The sequence below is a fragment of the Coloeus monedula genome (assembly GCF_965178545.1).
Source record: "Coloeus monedula genome assembly, chromosome: 25".
Lineage (NCBI taxonomy): Eukaryota > Metazoa > Chordata > Aves > Passeriformes > Corvidae > Coloeus > Coloeus monedula.
The window spans coordinates 5,748,104-5,765,435 of record NC_138805.1 but is presented as its reverse complement, the minus strand read 5'-3'; the positions used below and the strand labels follow the sequence as shown (position 1 = coordinate 5,765,435).

The window sequence follows — 17,332 nt, the reverse complement described above, 5'->3', positions numbered from 1 at the left end:
CGGCCAGCCGCTGGCATGGGCTGTGTCCCCCCGGGCCTGGCTTGGTGCTGTGCCCAGCTGCCACCATGTCAGCCTGGCACCAGGCGAGGGCAGGGTCACTTTGCAGGCGCTGTTTTCAGAGTTCGGCGGCAGCCACAGGTCCCTGGCTGCACAGACAGTCCAGAGAGAGGTGGGGGATTGGCTGGTGGCATCGTGCCCTGGCCACAGCCCAGGACAGTGGCCCGTGCCAGCTGGAAAGGCACAGCCCAGGCAAGTGTCCATCCCGCTCTTAGTCGTTCTCACTCTGCAAGGGACAGAGAGGAGAGCGGGGTGAGGTGCCAGGGGCTGGGCTGGGGGTACAGCCCCTCTGCAGGGCCACCCTGCCCAGGCACAGCCCTGCCACCTCACCTCCATTTTACTGTATATCCAGCTGAGGAGCTTTGTCACCCGGGTGTACACTCCGGGCTTGTTCTTCTGGCCACATCCTGTTCCCCAGCTCGTCACCCCGGCCACATACCAGCGGCCGTCGTCCTCGCAGACCAGGGGCCCTCCGCTGTCACCCTGGCTCAGAGGAGCAGAGCAGTGAGGAAGGGGAGATGGGAGACGCCCCTCTGTGGGTACCCAAAACCGGGCAGCTCTCCCCTGGTGAGCCCCCAGCTCACCTGGCAGGCGTCCTTCCCTCCCTGCAGGTACCCGGCGCACATCATCCGGGGGGTCAGGTAGCCCTCGTACACCTTGTCGCTGTTGCAGATCTTGTAGTCAATCAGCTTCACCTCGGCCTCCCGCAGCTTCGGGGATGTGTTATCTGCAAGGCAGGAAGAGCTGTGGGGCAGGAGGGGCCTCGTCATCCCCCCACCGCCCCGGGCCCTGTCCCAGCAGCAGGGAGGAAGCGGGTGTTTCTCACAGGGCTTGTTTCTGCAAAGCCTCGCAGCTGGGAGGGCAATCCCGAGGGTTCTCCCTGCGGGAAAGCCCTCGAGGGCCACAGCAGGGCTGTGCTCGTGGGCAGGAGCTGCCTGCGGGGAGCCGGAGTCCTCCCTCACCTTCATTCTCCCTGGTCTTCCCGAAGCCGGTGATGAAGCAGGACCGGCCGGTCTGGAATCGCTGGCCGTACATGGGCAGGCAGGCGGGGCGGACCTGGGCTGCGGGGACACGGGATGGGAGCCGGGCGGGGAGGGACGGGTGAGTCACCCGGCACAGAAATCGTCGCAGCCCCGCAGCCAGGGAGGAGCGTGGGGCGCAGGAAAGGCTCCCCTCTCTGCCCACCCCAGCAGGGTCTCCCCGGGCCCATGTGGGGCTGGTGGCACAGCCGAGCCCACGGCTGTGTGTGCCAGACCCTTTCTGGCCACGGGACAAGCGAGGTGGCCACAGCAGGGTTGGATGCTCCAGCTGGCAGCAGCCCCACACACCCCATGGTTGCAAGGTGACCCAAGCGGCCTCTCGCTCCTGCCCTGTCCCCCAAACGCCACCCCAGCCAAGCCCAGGTGAGCTGTGAGGCCTCACCCGAGAGCAGCAGTGGCCTGGAGAGCTTCATGAGGGCGATGTCGTAGTCGTCATGGTCGTCGCTGTAGTTGGAATTGATGATGACCTGGGACACAGGGATGCCCTCCATGGGCTGCTTCAGGTCCGACACCCCTCCGTACACCTTCCAGTCGTCCAGGATCTTCATGCTGTTCCTGGCAGGGTGAGATGGGGCAGGAGGGAGTGAGACCCGGGGCACGGGGCTGGGCTGGGTGCCTGGGCTGGCAGTGGCACTCACATGAAGAAGCAGTGGGCAGCGGTGAGCACCCACTGAGCGTCGATGATGGTGCCGCCACAGATGTGGATGGACCCGTACTGCACGCTGACCTGCCAGGGCCATTTGTTCACAGACGTCTCCTTCCCCCCGATGATCCGGCCAGAAATCCTCTGCCCGCAAGCTGGAGGGGAGAGCAGGGCTGGGAGAAAGGCTCGGGGGGAAGGGCAGCATGGAGGGGGACACACACACAACAACCCCACCACCCATGGGTGCCACACTTGTAGGCCCAGTGGGGACCAGGGTATGCAATATTAGTTTTCTATCACCCAGAAAATTTGCTGGAAAAAGCCCCATTTGCCCAACCCTGTGCAGAGAAGGGGGAAAAATGATCCCAGGCCTGTGAAAAAGGGGCTCACTCCCATCCATGTCCCAGCCAGCTCCTTACTTGTGCATCGCAGGGAGACGTACTTTCCTGTGAGACACTGGGAGCTGCAGGAGAGAGGAGGGAGACCCAGCCTCAGCCCCATTCCTGCGGCACCAGGGCAGGGGCAGGGCAGGAGGCCACCCTGGTACCTGTTGAGGCTCTGCTGGATGGTCTCTCTCTCGTCAGTCACCGTGAGGCTCTTGCCAGAGACACGCATGGGGATGAACTCGGTCTGTGACGCACTGGGAGGGGAGAGGACAGGCAGTGAGGGTCCCCCCCATCCAGGCACTGACCACTTGGTCCCTGCATTATGGCCAGAGCAGCGCTGCACACGCCGCCTTCCAGTGGGAAAACGCAACACCAGGGAAACAGAACAGCAAACCCTGCACTCAGGCAGGGCAGGGGCCTGGCAGGGCCCCGGCACCCAAGCAGAACAACCTATCCTCCAGGAATTACTTCTGAAATCCCAGCTGCCGGCAGGTTTTCCTGGAGAAGGACTCGTCCCAGTCACTGCTGCACACCGGCAGCCACTGGCTCTCGGTGCTGGAGTAGACGTGGAGCAAGGACTCCTCGGATGAGAAGCGCACTGTGGGATGGAGCGGGAGGGTCAGGGGTGCCCAGCACCCCAGGGCTCCCCTCATTCCCACCATCCCAGCTCCTGGTGCCTCACCACAGCCCAGCTCGTCACTCCTCTGGGAGCAGTCGACGACACCATCGCAGCGCACGGCGCTGTCCTTGCAGCTCTCTGCTGGTTCCTTGTACACGATGCCCGTCTGCGACCGCCAGAACATGACTGGAAGCAGGAGAACGCCACGCTGAGGCCAGGGCTGGCCGTGGGTGAGGGGCTGTGACCCACCTGGGTGGGCATCCGGAGGCGTGCCAGGCACAGAAACATTCCCAGTCACCAGGTGTGAGGTGTGTTTGAGCCAAGAGTGAACTGGACACAGGGCTGGGGGAGGACTGGCCAGCTCGAGCACCCCCCTGTGCTGCCCAGCTGCTGCAAGCCCCTCTCCCTTCACCCACACAAAATGCATTCAGCCTGTGAGTGCTTCAAGCCCACGGCTGGAGAGTGGCAGCTGGATGTCACCAGGGTTTCCCGGTGTTGTGCCTGTTCTGCCTATGGACAATGATTTGCCTTGGGGAGGGCAACTGTGGGCGCTGCTGGGGTGCCCTGCTGCCCACCGGAGTAAGCCCAGCAGAAGGAAAGCACACTGCAGAGCCCCAAGCCCCCCAGATGCTGCCATCAGCCCAGGCAGCAGATCCCTTTTCTGCCTCCCCAGCTCCCATCTCTCCACCAGATGTCAGGAACACCCAGGGAAAGGGACAAGCACATCCCTGCCTCTGGGCCAGGGGTTTCCCTTTGGCACCTCCCAGTGTGGGTATTCCCAGATTCTGCCAACTCCCAGCCCCTCTGAGGTGCCCTCCAGGAGCCAGAGCCACCCCGGGCTGGGACCCCACTCACACAGCAGGATGAGGGCGATGAGCAGCACGATGAGGACGGAGACGCAGAAGATGAGCGCAAGCCGCCGCTGGCTCATGCAAGGAGCTCTGAACATGGAGGATCCTGGCAGCAGGGCAGAGGCAGGGTCAGGGGGGTAGCTGCCACCCCAGGGCACCTCAGACCCTGCTGTCCCCCTCTGGGCTGTGGGAGAGCAGGGCCATGCACACCCAACCTGCCCTGTGGTCACTGTCCTCTCCCTTGTCCCCTCACACCCCCAGGGAAACCCCAGCCCGGCTCTCGGTGCCATCCCTGCCTCCCTCCATCCTGCCCCATCCTGGGTGGGACCAGGGCCAGGAACCACCCCGTGCCCCATCCTTACGTGTGCTCTCACAGGCCGAGCAGGGGCTCGGGGCCGGGCCGGACTCGGGGCTGTAGGGTTTGAAGCTGATGCCCAGGACGTTCTCTCGAGGCTGCGGAGGTCGGGCACCGAAGATGCTGCTGACCGTGGAGACATGGAGGAGGCTGGGGGGGACACTGCTGGTCGAGGCAGTGGTCTGTGGGCAGAGGGGACTGTCACCAGCAGCGACTGCTGCCCACCAGAGAGTCCCCCAGCTGCCACCCTGCCAGCTGTGAAGGTTAAAGCAACACAGGGACGGAGCTGAGCCCCCCTGGCACCACAACGAGCCTGCTCCTCACAGTACCACGAGCCTCACGGAGAGTCACAACCCCAGTGCTTCTCTCTGTACCAGAACCTGAACCATAACCCACCCAGGGTGGCCAAAAACCTCCTTGTCACAAGGCTTTTCCCCTTCAGGGGGCTGAACTTCCCAAAGCCATCACTGAGTGCCAAGCAATCAGCCGGGCATTTGGCATCGTGACAGTCACGCTGTGGCCCAGTTCCACGGGGCCAGTGCCCCAATTTATGCATCTATCCTTAATTAGCCATTTGAAAAATACACTGCAATTTCCAGCTGTCATTTAGTAACACTTAATAATCAGTGTTTTCCAAGCCCTGAAACGTCCTGCACCCTGGAATGCTGCTCTGCAGTTGTGTCACTCCCGATCCATGAATTCCCAAAAGAATATGTATCTGTTTCCTTTCCTCAAAATACACTCTCCAAATGCTCCCTCAGTGACAGAAACCAGAGCCTCTCATTTTCCTTCAGAGACAACCTGTGAACAAATCCCCAAATAAATGCTGCTTCCTCTTCCTTTTGTAGGATGGATGGGGCTTGGAGCAACCTGGTCCAGTGGAAGATGTCCCTGCCCAGGGCACGGGGCTGGAACTGGGTGAGCTTTAAGTCCCTTCCAACCCAAACCATTCTGGGATTCTGTAACAGCTCTTCTGAAGGGGAACCCAGGGAGAAGTGGAGCCACCACCCCGCAGGGACAACTTACCAGCCAGAGATGGGCTCTAACACATCCCTCTGGGAGCCTGTCTCTGATTTTCGGCCCTGCACTGCTAGAGATCACCTTCTCCACGAGCAGAAATCATCCCTTTCCCTGCCAAGCCAGCGAGGAGCACTGGGGCTGGAGCACATCTCTGGAACGGGCAGGACGGGCACATGGGCACAGCGGGGGCACTGCTGGGAGCTCCCCTCGCCCTTCCAGCTGGGTTTTCTCTCCCCTCGTGTTTCCTGCCGGGAACCGGGAGCCCTAATGAGCAGGTCGTGAGGCTGCTCGTGCTTTGTGCTTCGTCAGTTCGGCTGTGCCCTCCCTTGCGATGCGCTGGTGTAACTTCCTGGGCATTATCTGTGACTCACGGCCCGGCGTGGCCACGCGTCCCGCGCAGGGTCCGAGCGCAGCCCAGCGCCGGCCGCACACCGGGGACACGCCTGCCCTGCTCGGGCTGTGCCTGCCGAGCTCAGCCCCGCAGAGCCGGCGGCCACAGCACCCCGGGCTCCGGGAGCGGCCGGGCCACCCGCCCTGGCCAGCAGCGGGGTGTGCGGGGCCAGCCCCCGGCACAAACCTCCTCCCATCCCCGCGGGCCCTTGGCACAGGCACCGCTAATGTCCCCCGGCCATGGGGAGCCACCTCCCCGCTCGTGTGGAGCTCCCCGGGCTCCTGTGCACGGGGAGGAGCAGAGAGAGGCACCTTCCGGAGCAGAGGCACTTTCTGTTTCACTGCATCAGCCCCACTCTCACCCCTCCCCCGCCAGACAGCAGGAGCAAGCCTGGATCTGCTCCAGGTTTCCCTACACCCGGGTTTCCCAGCAGTGCCGCAGCCTCGCCTTCTCCCAGAGGTGCCAGGGAGATCAGGAGAGCCCCTCTGTTTTCTCCTCGGGACTGGGAGGGCTGGAGGGTGCCCTGCAGTGCCCTCCCCTGATGAGCCTGAGCAGCCACAACACTGAGGGGATTTCAGTTCTCACACGCCCACATCGTGGGGCGTCCCTGGCTACCCTCAGTGCTCACTGTCGGTGACAGGTCCTGAGCAAAGCAATGGGGGGATGCCAGAAACCCTTCTGGGGAAAAGAATTTCTCCTGCCTACGTCTAAATGAGGTTTTTGTAAATGTCCTTTTACCCTGGCATTTGTGTGCCTGTCATCTCCACACATCTGATATTTCACGTCTCACCCTGCAGCAGCTGTAACCCTTTGCTTATGAGACCAGCAGAAGTGCAATCCTCCAAAGGGGAAACCTCTCCATCACACTCAGAAAACACAGCCCAGCTTCCCCAGGGAGCCAGCAAGGCTGGATGCCACAGCACTCCCACCTCCAGTGTGCAAATATATCAAATTAACACCGAAATATGCCGTAGGTCAGACTGCTCTGAGCACTCCTCAGCAGGAAGCAAATGCTCTTTCAGTGAACTTCCAGCTACTTACTTCCTTAAAAGTCTAAAGAATTTTGTGGGCCTGCCAAAGAAGGTAACAGAGCTCTTGCCACGGGCTCCAGGTAAGCAGTTTAGGGCCACTGCAGCAGGGTGCATGCAGTGGTGCATGCGGTGGTTTCACGAGATGTTTCTGTTGAGGAGAGCGTGTGACCCCGGTGAGTGAGTGATGGCTCCTGCCCACAAAACCTTTACTCATCCTTCGCTGGCTTTTGAGTAAAAGTCAGAGGCAGAGCCGAGCTCAGATCACACGTGTGGCTGTGGTTTGAGCCCACTCGCTGACGGCCTCTGCCAATGCTCCACCAGCCATGGGAGTGATCCATGCCAGAGGCAGCTGTGGGGAGGGGGGCACAGCCAGGCCCTGTTTGTGGCACAGATGGCTTTCACAGGACAGCCAGGAGGGACACTGGGGACACTCGGGGACTCCTGGCCAGCTTTGCTCACCTTGCAGACACTGCCTGTCTGCAACATGAGCCCTTTGCTAAACCTGTCAGAAGTGCAAACATCACCTTCACTCCCTCTCCCTGCTCCAAGGCTTAGAGCAGAGCTGGGCAAGGCACCCAAGTCAAAGACAGCAGCACTGAGGTGCCTGTTCCCTTTGTGCCATGAGCTGCCACCTGCACTGACCTGCAGCTCTGCACCCTGATGTGGACCAGCAGAGGACAATCACCAGGGGAACGGCAATCCAGGCTGGCTGGAGGCTCAGGATCCAGGGAAACCAGCCAGCAGTCACCCGCAGTTTCAGAGTGGGAGGGAAAGCGGAAGCCAGGGAACACCTGGGTGTTGCAACCAGACCCAGGGCCCCACCGTGTGGGCCCTGGCTTAGATAAACTGGAAGGAGCTGCCTCAGATCATCCTCGCCAGCTGAGCTCGGCTGCCCACCCTCGCCATGGCTCCAGCTGCTCACAGCCCCGTGTCCAGGCTGGGAACTCCTTCACCTGGTTGTGAAGCGCCGATTGTGTGCGCAGAGCAGCTCAGCCAGCACACAACGGAGACATTGTCCTCGCTGGGGACAAAGCCGTCCCCAGCCTGTGAGAGCCCCAGTCCCGCCGGGTGACCCTGTCCTGCTCGAGTGCCACTGCTGAGAGGGGCCTCCCTGGGAGAGGACAGACCCAGCCCCAGAACAGGACGAGAGGACACTGCCAAGACCCCGATACACACAGCAAAGGGAAATCCCAAAGCCAGCCAGGGTCACTTTGCAAGTGCAGGTGACCAGCTGCCGATTGAGCCAGCCCGGTGTGGCCAGGGACAGGTCACCCTATGCCAGTGTGAGCACCCTTCGGCACAGATCCCAAAATGTTCCAGGGCCTGAGTAACTGCTGCTCACCTCACTCCACCGAGGGGCAAACGGAGGCCTGGAAAGACGAAGCAACTCTGCTGCAGTTGCAGAGGCAAGGGTGGCTCCTGGCACTCCTGATGGCCCATTTAACCCGAGTGACAATGCCAAGGTGGCCCAGTCGGGTTGTCCAGTATTGGGCAATTGTCTCTGTATGTGGGCATCCCAGTTCCTGCCCCACTGTCACCAAGATGCAGTGATGCCACCCTGCTTTGGGGCCACCCTGAGACCACTTGGCATCTCCTCAGACCCAGCCAACATCCAGCATGACCCCGCTGTGCCCCTGCTCCTGGCTGGCACCCCCACGCCAAGGGGCAGGAAGAGGACAGTGTTAGAGCTGGCCCTGCCTCCCCTGGAGCCCCATCCACCCCGTCACCGCCGCCTTTGTTCCATGTGTCGCTGGCACAGCCGGCGCTGCTCGGCACGGTAATTACTCGGTGCCTCGCCCGGTGCCCAGCCGGGATGGATGTTTTCTTCATGACAGGATGCTCAGCAAAGCCCCACATCCAGGGCTGAGCAGGTCCCAGTCAGCCCAGCCCAAAAAGGGCACAGGGAAAACTGCCTGGAGAGGGGGAGCAGCAGGGCCGTGCCCACCAGTGCAGTGCTGCTGGAAAGTGCCGGAGGGCTCAGGAACGTGCCAAGCGGCACCAGATCCCTCTGACAGCACCAACTGGTTCCCTCAGTTCACAACTCCAGTGTGGCAAAGTACCCGAGAGCCTCGACACCTCTGCCAGCACGGGGTTGGCACCAGGGATGCTGCTGGCTGCCCTCCCTCCGTGTGCCAAGAGGTGCCGGAGGCAGCAGCTCCCCAGGCAGCTCCCCCGGCTCCTTCTCCCTCCGGTTGCTGTGAAGGAACACCCCGGAGAGCAGGAGGGAGAGGCCGGTCCTTCCAGCAAACCCCGAGGGGAGCGTGTCCATCGAGCCCCGGAGCGCCCCGCGCCCCCAAGCCGGGAGCCGCCCGCACTTACCGGGGGGGTTTTGCCGTCCATGGGCCGGGATCGGGGCTGGGCTGGGCTCAGAGCTCCGGCACGGCCATGCCAGCAGCGCGGTGCCGAGCAGAGCCGGCTCCGCGGGGCCGGGGCAGGAGGTGTTTGGCGAGCGGGCTCGTACGTCAGTGCCAGCAGCAAACCAGTCGGACCTGCCGCCCGGCTCCAGCGCCGCCGGTTTCCCAACTGCTCCAGGCGCAGCCTGCAAAACACCTGCCCTGTGCCGGCCGGCCCAGGGATGCGGGGCAGGGGCAGCGGGGCCTCGGGAATCCGGGAGCGGGTGAGACCTGGCCCCAGGGCACAGCAGCATCCTGAGGTTGCCCGCTGCTCTCCTGGCTGCCCAAGCCCTGCTTCCTCCCCTCTGTGCCCACCACTCACTCACTCACTCACTCACCCAGAGCTCTCCTGCCCTGCCGAGCACAGGAGGGGATGCACAGCCTTGCCCAACCCCAGGAAGAGCTTTCAAGTGTGACCCAGAGGTCAAGAATTCTCTGTTCCAAGGGAAATGAAATGCCATTTCCCCCTAGTTTCTCTAGAGGCCTTTTCACTCCTCCACTAATGGAGCGATGCTTCTTCCAGGAGCCAGCAGCAGCCCCTGCCTCCCCTGCAGGCACAGCCTGGGGGCTGCTCTGCTTGACCAAGAACCCAGGCAGAAGCGGGTGAAAATATCCCGATTAAAGGAGAAAAGCCTAGCTTCATTCTGTGCTTCCTGACAGCCAGGCCCATGACCTGCAGTGCCACACGTTTCTCTGGGCATTATTCATAGTGTAAGTCCCTTATTCATCCAGCTCCCCACCCACACCTGCTCATCAGAAGGGCAGGAGACCGGCAGGGACATCCAAGCTTGGAGGAGCCCTGCTGCAAAGCCCCTTCCTTTTGAGGCTGGGAAGCCTGGGCTGGATTCCTTGGACCCCTCCTGCTCTCAGGATCCCAGCTCACAGAGCAGTTCTGAGCCAGCCCTCACTCCACAGTGCACTCCTCTGTAAATTTCACAGGCATGAGTGGTTTTGGGGGGGTTTTGTTTGCTTTTTGTGCCTCTGCAGGCTTTGCCTGCTGAGTGCCAGGGGTGGCCAAGCACTGAGCTGCACCCCCAGACAGCCCTGAGCCAGCCGTGCCCCCTTGAGCTGCTGCGTCCGCTTCAGAAAGGGATTCTCAGAAAACAATTCCAGGAATCATTCATTGCTTGCTACAAAGCCACCGATGGAGAGCAAGTTCCAGAGAACAGGGTGTGTGGCTTGACTCCAGCAGCCCGATGGTAAATGTCAGCATGCACAGCAGCTCCCAGGGGAAATCCTCACCTTCCCTGCTGGTAACTGCTGCTGTGAGCCCTCCCAGTCAGCAAAGAGCAGCTAAAACACACAGCCAGAGCCAGCTCCACCAGCCCAGGAGAGCTGCTCCAGCCTCCAGGCATGAGGGAATTGGGATGAGGATCACTCTGCTCTGCTCTGTCCTGCAGCAGGGCTGTGCAGAACCAGCCCTCCGGCCCCATCCCTGCCCTGCTCGGTGCAGCATCACCTGTGTGACCCTGCTGTCACCCTGCAAAAGCTTCCTGAGGGACACCAGGAAGGGAAATGCACAGACCCAGGTGCTCCTGGCCTGCGTTTCTTTGCAGTGTGTGCACAGGGAGGCATTTCAGGGTCAGCCACATCACCCCCAGCTCACACTGTCCCCTCGCCTGCCTCTCCCGTGGCACCTGGCAGTGCCCTCCCTGCAGAGCTCAGGAGCCAGCCTGAGTTCCACTTGCCATGCAAGAATTCTGCAGAACTCTCGTTCCTCCTCAGCCTCTTTCATCTTCCCCTAAACTGCCAACCACTTCTCCCAAGCCTCTGAACCGCCTCACCCACAGGACCAGCCCCACAGTGGCGTTTCCACAAAACTCCCCTTTCCTGGGTTTTGGTCCCGTTGCTTTTAATTGTCATCACCTTACACAAAACACAGTCTGTGGCTTTGTGTGGGTCTGGCTGTGCTTCATTTCGACGCCTCTGTTCAGTGGCTGCCCAGTGACCCAGGGGCCGAGAGCAGAGTGGCAGGACATCAGCTGGTCTGCCCAGGGCAGGGGGATAAACCCAAGGCAGGGAGGGCATCTGCTGCTGGTGCTCCGGCCAGGCTGGAAGTTTGTGGAAGCCCTTGGCCTTCAGCAAAAAGGATAAGTCAGGGAAAGCAGGAGAAATCTCCCACTTCAGGCATTTAAGATTGTTCTTCAAAGAGGAGCCTGCCATGTCTATGCCCCCTATGATGCTCTCTGAGTCTGTCCAGAGCGCTTTTGGTTTCTCTTGTCTGTATCCTTTCCACTAACTCCCCAGTGGGAAATTCCTCTTTTTGAGGAAAATCACTTTCCACCACATGAGGGCCCCAGGAAAGCCCTCAAGCAAGCTCTGAGGCAAAGCAGAGCACTCGCAGCCTGCTGGGAGTTGACCAAGGTCCCAGCATCACCAGGCAGGCAGGACATCGCCGTGGGGCCAGGGGTCACAGACACGCGGGGGGGCTACCACAGCCTCAGGAACAGTGGCAGCCCCTGTGTGACACTGGATTCTCGATGGCACCCCTGTGCCAGGGTGTTTGCAGGACATGGGATAGCCCAGAGGTTGTTCCTCAGACCCAGAAATGGAGAAAGGGGAATTGCAGGCTGAGGCAGAAGGCTGAGCCCAAAGGAAGGGAAAGCCAGAACCCCCTCCTGGGACTCCGGGGCTGGTTAGAACCTGGCTGGATTTACTGCTGGCAGGACAGGACACAGTGCTGCACTCAGTAAAACCCCTGAGCCAGGTCACCCTCGGTGCTAACACTCACCTGTGCGGTGCTTTTAACACCTCATTTCACACCAAAGCAGCAGAGACATCATTCACTTGTACTTGCCTTTCTCAGCACAGCCCTGCTTTGCTCAGAAAAGCCCCCGGAATTCTTCCTGTCAAGCTCTGTCGGAAATGCCCAGCCTGGGCTGAGGCTTTGGCTGGGGTGAGTGGGTGGACAGCAAAGAGAAGTGGAAGCGGCTGCTCAGTCACTTTGCTGGCGCTGTTCGAACGCCTCCGAGACGTCACTGAGCCAGCCCCCGGGGGAAAAACGAGCACTCAGCTGCTGCTGGGACAGAGCCCAGCCACGAGCTCGCCCTGCTGCCACGGAGGATGCTGAGCAGCCATGGTCCCCTTTGCCACCGCCCTGGCACTGTGCCTGGCACTGCTCCTTGCCTGCCCAACGCGCGGTGAGTCTCTTGTGCTGGTTTTCATCTTCCTGCTGGCTGGGGCTGAGCCCCACGGCTCCGGGTGGGCTCCTTGGAAAGGGGGAGCAGACAGAGAGGGGGTTGGAGCCACAGCCTGGACACCTTGGCTGGGTGCTCAGCCCTCAGATCAGTGCTTCAGAGCAGGGCATGCTTGTCGCTTGCTTTTCATTGCTGCTTGGGAGCCCGAAGGCTCAACGAGGGGCACCAGCCTGGCTTGTCCGCACTGGTGTGACCACGACGGGCCGTGGTCACTGGGAACACAGTGCTGGGGTGGGTGTTTGCCAGCACACAGCAGCTGCCGGGGAAACCTGCAAGGGAAAGGTGGCAGATGTACAAGTGAGGCTTTTCTGCCAGGTGACAATACCGAGATCAGGCAGGAGGTGTGAAAAAGTCTGGTTTCATCCAGGCAGCAGATGAGCAAAACAGGAAAGCCGAGTCCAAACAGAGCTGGTGGCAAACGGCAGGGGATGAGGGATGCAAATACAGCTCCTTTCTTGGGGCAGAAAAGAACCGAGAAGCCCCAGCTGGGCTGTCCCCAAAGAAAGAGGAAGGAGAAGAGGGGAATGAGTAAATCCTGAAAGTCAGAAAGAGAAATCTGGGCAAAGGCTTGCACGTTTCGGGTGGTCAGTGCTGTCACGTCACCCATCACGGGGCGATGCAGGAGGCTGTCCCGAGGCTGTCCCTGTGGGGCTGGTGGGACAGGGCTGTGCAGCCTCGCCGAGCTCACCGTGTGTCCCGCAGGTGAGGAGCTGGCCAGGCCCCAGCATGTGCGCTTCACCGCGGAGGTGGCACGGCACCTGCTGAGGTGGGAGCCGGGGCACGACTCCCCCAGCAGCGCCCGCTACGACGTGGAGTACAAAGTGTGAGTAACACGAGGGGAAACACGGGGGTCCTGCCCTGCCAGGATCTGATTCCAGCTCTCTGCTCAACCCTGGTGCTTCTCCCCGCAGCTATGGCTCAAAAGTCAACTGGACAGCCATCCCAGAGTGCGGGGAGACCTCAGAGCACTTCTGTGACCTCACCTACTACACCCTGGACTCTGAGCGGCGCTACTATGCGCAGGTCAGAGCCGTGTCTGGGAACCGCACGTCCCCCTGGCAAAGGACCAACGCCTTCTCCCCACAGGAAGGTGGGCTGGGGTTTGCCTCTGTCCACGCTGCGCTGGGGTTGGTGGGGTCAGGGTGCCAAACTGCTTGGGAAGAGCAGTGGGATGAATGAACGCAGGGATATTTCCCTCCACACCTCCCTGGAGGGCAGGCGGGCTGCGCAGGGGGATGGGTGGGACAGTCACAGCTCAGCCTGGTGCTGCAAAGGCTGAGAGCTGTGAACAGGAAACAGCCCTGACCTGCTGTTGTGACTGATCTGCTTCCAGCCGGCCTGCGCCTGGCGGACAAGAGCCTCTCCGTGAGGGGCAACTCCATCCAGGTGCGGCTGCAGCTGCTCCTCCGCTCCGGGAACATCACCGTGGAGTACAGTGACTTCCAGAAGGAAATGACCCAGTACCACGTGCACATCAGGAGGACACAGGACAACCACACGGTGAGAGGAGTTGCTGCTCCCTTGTTGTCCCCATCTGTCCCACACGGTGCTACTCAAGTGGAAAAACAGATTGCTAAAGCACGGTCTTCTGTGGGAGTAAATGCTGAGCTTTCTCACAGCCACAGCAGCACAGAGAGGTGTCTCTGCATGTTTTATGGCAGAGTTTTCCAGCTCTAGCGGGGATTTTGGGTCTATCTGCTGTCATCATTAGCACAACACACCCTGGGGACTTTCCCCAGGGGACAGAGGAGGAGGAGGAGGAGGGAGGAAAGCAGGAGCTGGGGGCTCTCAGGTGCCAGCCTGTGCTCTGTTTGTTGCAGTTCAGAGTGCTGGAGAAGAGTGCAGAGTTCACCATCAGTGACCTGTTCTCGGTGACAGAGTACTGCGTGAGCGTGGAGCCCAGCATGGCCAACAGGCCCGTCCCCGCCACGCGCACCGACGAGCAGTGCGTCACCACCGGCCACAGGGACGGTAAGTGGGACCCAGGGAAGGGGGGAATCACGAGATGCAGATCCCTCCCAGCCTCCTGGCCCTGGGGATGTGGGAGTCCACGCCAGGGCAGCCTCTCTGTGCTGTGTGCACTGAGGAATCCCCCTCTCCCCCCTCACCCGGTCACATCCTCTCTTGCAGGGAGCGCAGAGCTTCTCCCGGGCATCCTCAGCTCCTCCTTCATCATCCTGTTGCTGCTGGGCCTCCTGGGGGCTCTGCTGGCACGCACCTACATAAGGAAACCTGTGAGGACGCCGTCTGTCCTGGTAAGGCAGGGACAGTGCCGTGGCACCCTCTGCAGCCAGAGCAAGGCTGCGGCTTGGGGAGTGCTTGCAGAGGTGGGCACCAACCAGGGGTGAAGCACAGCTCACTCCCCTCTTTCTCTCCCTCCCAGAAATCCTTCATGAAGCAGAGCTCGCTCTGGGTGGAGCATGAGCCCCCATCCTCAGGCAGCCTGGACGCAGACCCCATCCAGCAGCTCTTCCTGGGCCAGAAGGAGCCCCAGCCGGACAGCAGCCCTGACGGCAGCACCAGCACCGCTGAGCTGTCCCTGGAGCAGGGTTGGAAGCTCCCAGCATGGCCCAAGGACCAGCTGGGGCCCACGGGGAGCAGAGACAGCAGCGGCACCAGCACCGACAGCGGCATCTGCCTGCACATCCCCTCCTCCTCCTCCTCCTCCCTGAGCTGCTCCGCAGGCCCCGAGCCCCAGGGCTACAGGCAGCAGCTGCCCACTGCTGAGGACAGTGGGGTGGGCTTGGAGAGCCCCTGCCCTGCTCCTGGCTGCTCCTCTGGCAGCGGGAATGCCAGCCCAGGGGAGCCCGGGCTCTCGCCCACCATCCAGGAAGACGTGGAGTTCCGGGGGTACCTGCAGCAGTCCAAGGGCACCGTGCAGCCAGAGCAGGCCCTGGACAAGGGAATGCCCCTCCTGGGCTGTGCAGGGTCCGTGCAGGGCCTGGGCAGCACCGACACCGTGCTGGACATTGAGTGCTCCGAGCTGGCCGTGTCCAAAGGGTATTTGAAGCAGTCCTCTCCCGAGCATCCCCTCACGCAGGACCTCGCTCCGTGGGGAGCCCCTGCCTGGGACTTTTCCAGCCAGATGGGGCCCCAAGCCCCCACTCTGCTGAGCTGGGTGGCTCCAGGTGCTCCACTGACCTCGAAAGCCAGCCCTGAGCTCCTGAAAGCTCCCTTCGACCTGAGCATCTTTGACAACACTGCCTTCCTGGGGACGCTGCCGCTCGTCTCCAGCCTCAGCTCCGACTGGATCACGCTGCCCATCAAGCCCCTGACCCGGCTCAGTGGGGACAGCAAGGACAGCCGCCTGTGACCCGTCCTGGGGGCCACCAGCTCTGCACACTGACCCAACTACCTCGTCTGCCACTGGATAAGCTACTGCCAACCCCTGAATGTTCACGGTGCCGGGCCCAGACGTGGCCCAGGAGCACCAGCTCGCCCTTGGTGGGGCTGCTTTGGCCCTGGTCCTGCTGTGGGCAGCCCCCAGTGCGTCCCTCCAGCCAGTCCAGCTAATGGGAACAGGGATGGGCTGTGCTGGAGGGGCTCATCCCGACCTCCTCGGGCCACCAAGGATGCACACCAGGGCACCTCTGCCTTGTCTGCCCTCAGCAACCCAGCACGGGGCGCAGGGCCACTCTCAGGGCCTGGGGCAGTCCTGTGCTTCCACTTCCCCCTTTCCTGGGCCAGCACTGGGCTCCTCTTGCTGATGTCCACATTTCTGATGCCATCGTGGACTTTCACAACACGGACACCAAAAGCAGACGTCAGCCTGACATCAGCACCCTGCCTGACCTCTCATGGATGGACCGAGGGACTTTTCTGACCCTACAGAGACCCTTCAGCATGCAGCCCCTCTGGGACAGCCCCAGAACAGGATACGGGATGCACCTACAAGCCCAGCACGAGCCAGGGCAGTCCTACCCACACTATGGTCTGTGTTCTGCCACTGTTGGACACAGACATTATTTATTGCATTTCACTTGTAAATACAGAAAGGATATGATGCTATTTATTTGGTCCACTTGTCTGTTCATCCTCTCCTAAGGCCAAGCTGAGCTTTCTGTTTCCAGACTTGGACATCCCCCATCAGCAAAGAGCAGTGTGCCTTTGCCTCACGTGGGGAAGAGCATTTCCAGATCACAACTGGGAAAAAGGAGAACCAAGAGCTTCTCACACACCTGAGTTCCCGGGTGGTTGTCCCTGGGGAATTTGTGGGAGCACTCACCAGAGGAGCAGCAGGGAAAAGGAGCTGGGCTGCTCCCGGTGATTCCACAGGGATGCACATCCCATGGGACAGCGCGTGGGGACATCACCAGGGGAGGAGGACAGGAGCAGAACAAATCAAACCCAGGGGTGGAGGGAACCGGGGAAGGCAACAATCAGGGCTCTGCTCTGCTCAGCAACGTGGTGTTCAGTCATAGGCTGGGCCCAATGATCTCAGAGGTCTTTTCCAAACGAATTGATTCTGTGATGCTCTGAGCAGGTGTCGTCAGAATGGAAACAGGATGAGACGGAACAGCTCACTCTGGGTCACCTTCCAGCTCACAGGGAAGGTTTTCCAAAAGTGACTCCGTTTCCAAGAACCTTCACGGTGGGATAGTCCCAGTAAAACTGCTGGTTGAAACCCTCTTCGGGGAGGTGTTTTTCAGGTGAAGGGTTTTGGTTTTATTTTCAGGTTTTCCAGCACAGGCAGCAGGAGGGGGCTGATCCTTGCTGTGTTTCCTTCTCTTACATCTCACGAGGCACTGCTCGCATGTGAGATCCATCCCTGCATCCCACAGGAATGTGGAGGGCACTGGGAGCCTCCTCCTGCCCCTCCACTGGCCCCATCTCTTCTGTCTCTGCATATTTTGGGGGTTGGAGCTTTTCGCTTTCTTTTTAATTTTTTTCAACTTCCTCTGGAAAATGGAGTCATCAAACTCGTTGCTTTTTTTGTTGTTGTTGTTTTTCTTTTAAACGCCGCTGACGTCAGGCCTTGTGGCCGGATCCTGCGTTGTGCAGAGCTCCGCCAGATCCTGCTCACCACGGAGGGCTCCCAGGCCCCAGGGGGTGGCACTTCCCCCTCTCCATGAGCTCCCAGGCCCCAGAGGGTGGCACTTCCCCCTCTCCGTGAGCAGTCAGAGCTCTCCTTTCAACCAGGAGAAAGCCACAAACCACAGGGTTTAGCTTCGATAGCCGCAAACACAGATGCTCCCCCTGACTCCACGGAAATCCCACTCGGTCCTCACGGGTTTCCCTACACACAACCACGTGGGCCTCATGAGGTTTTCTTCCTTTTTCTTCTGAGAGAAATTTGCAAAGAAATGGTCCCAAGGCCCCCTGTGCCTCGCCAGCCCCCGCTGGCCAAGC

General features: G+C 60.8%; 2 protein-coding genes across 2 annotated transcripts; one reads left to right on the top strand and one right to left on the bottom strand.

Annotated features, from left to right (window-relative positions):
• Positions 1 to 268: 268 nt before the first annotated feature.
• On the bottom strand, positions 269 to 8,733 carry TMPRSS13 (transmembrane serine protease 13; the record flags this gene model as incomplete). Its single annotated transcript, XM_082297013.1, has 13 exons — positions 269 to 283; positions 388 to 540; positions 642 to 784; positions 1,020 to 1,118; positions 1,480 to 1,652; positions 1,736 to 1,895; positions 2,160 to 2,203; positions 2,288 to 2,380; positions 2,595 to 2,724; positions 2,809 to 2,931; positions 3,601 to 3,702; positions 3,959 to 4,133; positions 8,713 to 8,733. The coding sequence occupies 13 exons, from the start codon at positions 8,731 to 8,733 to the stop codon at positions 269 to 271; spliced, it is 1,431 nt and encodes a 476-aa protein (XP_082153139.1).
• Positions 8,734 to 11,862: 3,129 nt separating this feature from the next.
• On the top strand, positions 11,863 to 15,296 carry IL10RA (interleukin 10 receptor subunit alpha; the record flags this gene model as incomplete). Its single annotated transcript, XM_082296859.1, has 7 exons — positions 11,863 to 11,926; positions 12,686 to 12,806; positions 12,895 to 13,073; positions 13,317 to 13,483; positions 13,804 to 13,954; positions 14,114 to 14,238; positions 14,367 to 15,296. The coding sequence occupies 7 exons, from the start codon at positions 11,863 to 11,865 to the stop codon at positions 15,294 to 15,296; spliced, it is 1,737 nt and encodes a 578-aa protein (XP_082152985.1).
• Between the last annotated feature and the right edge of the window lie 2,036 nt (positions 15,297 to 17,332).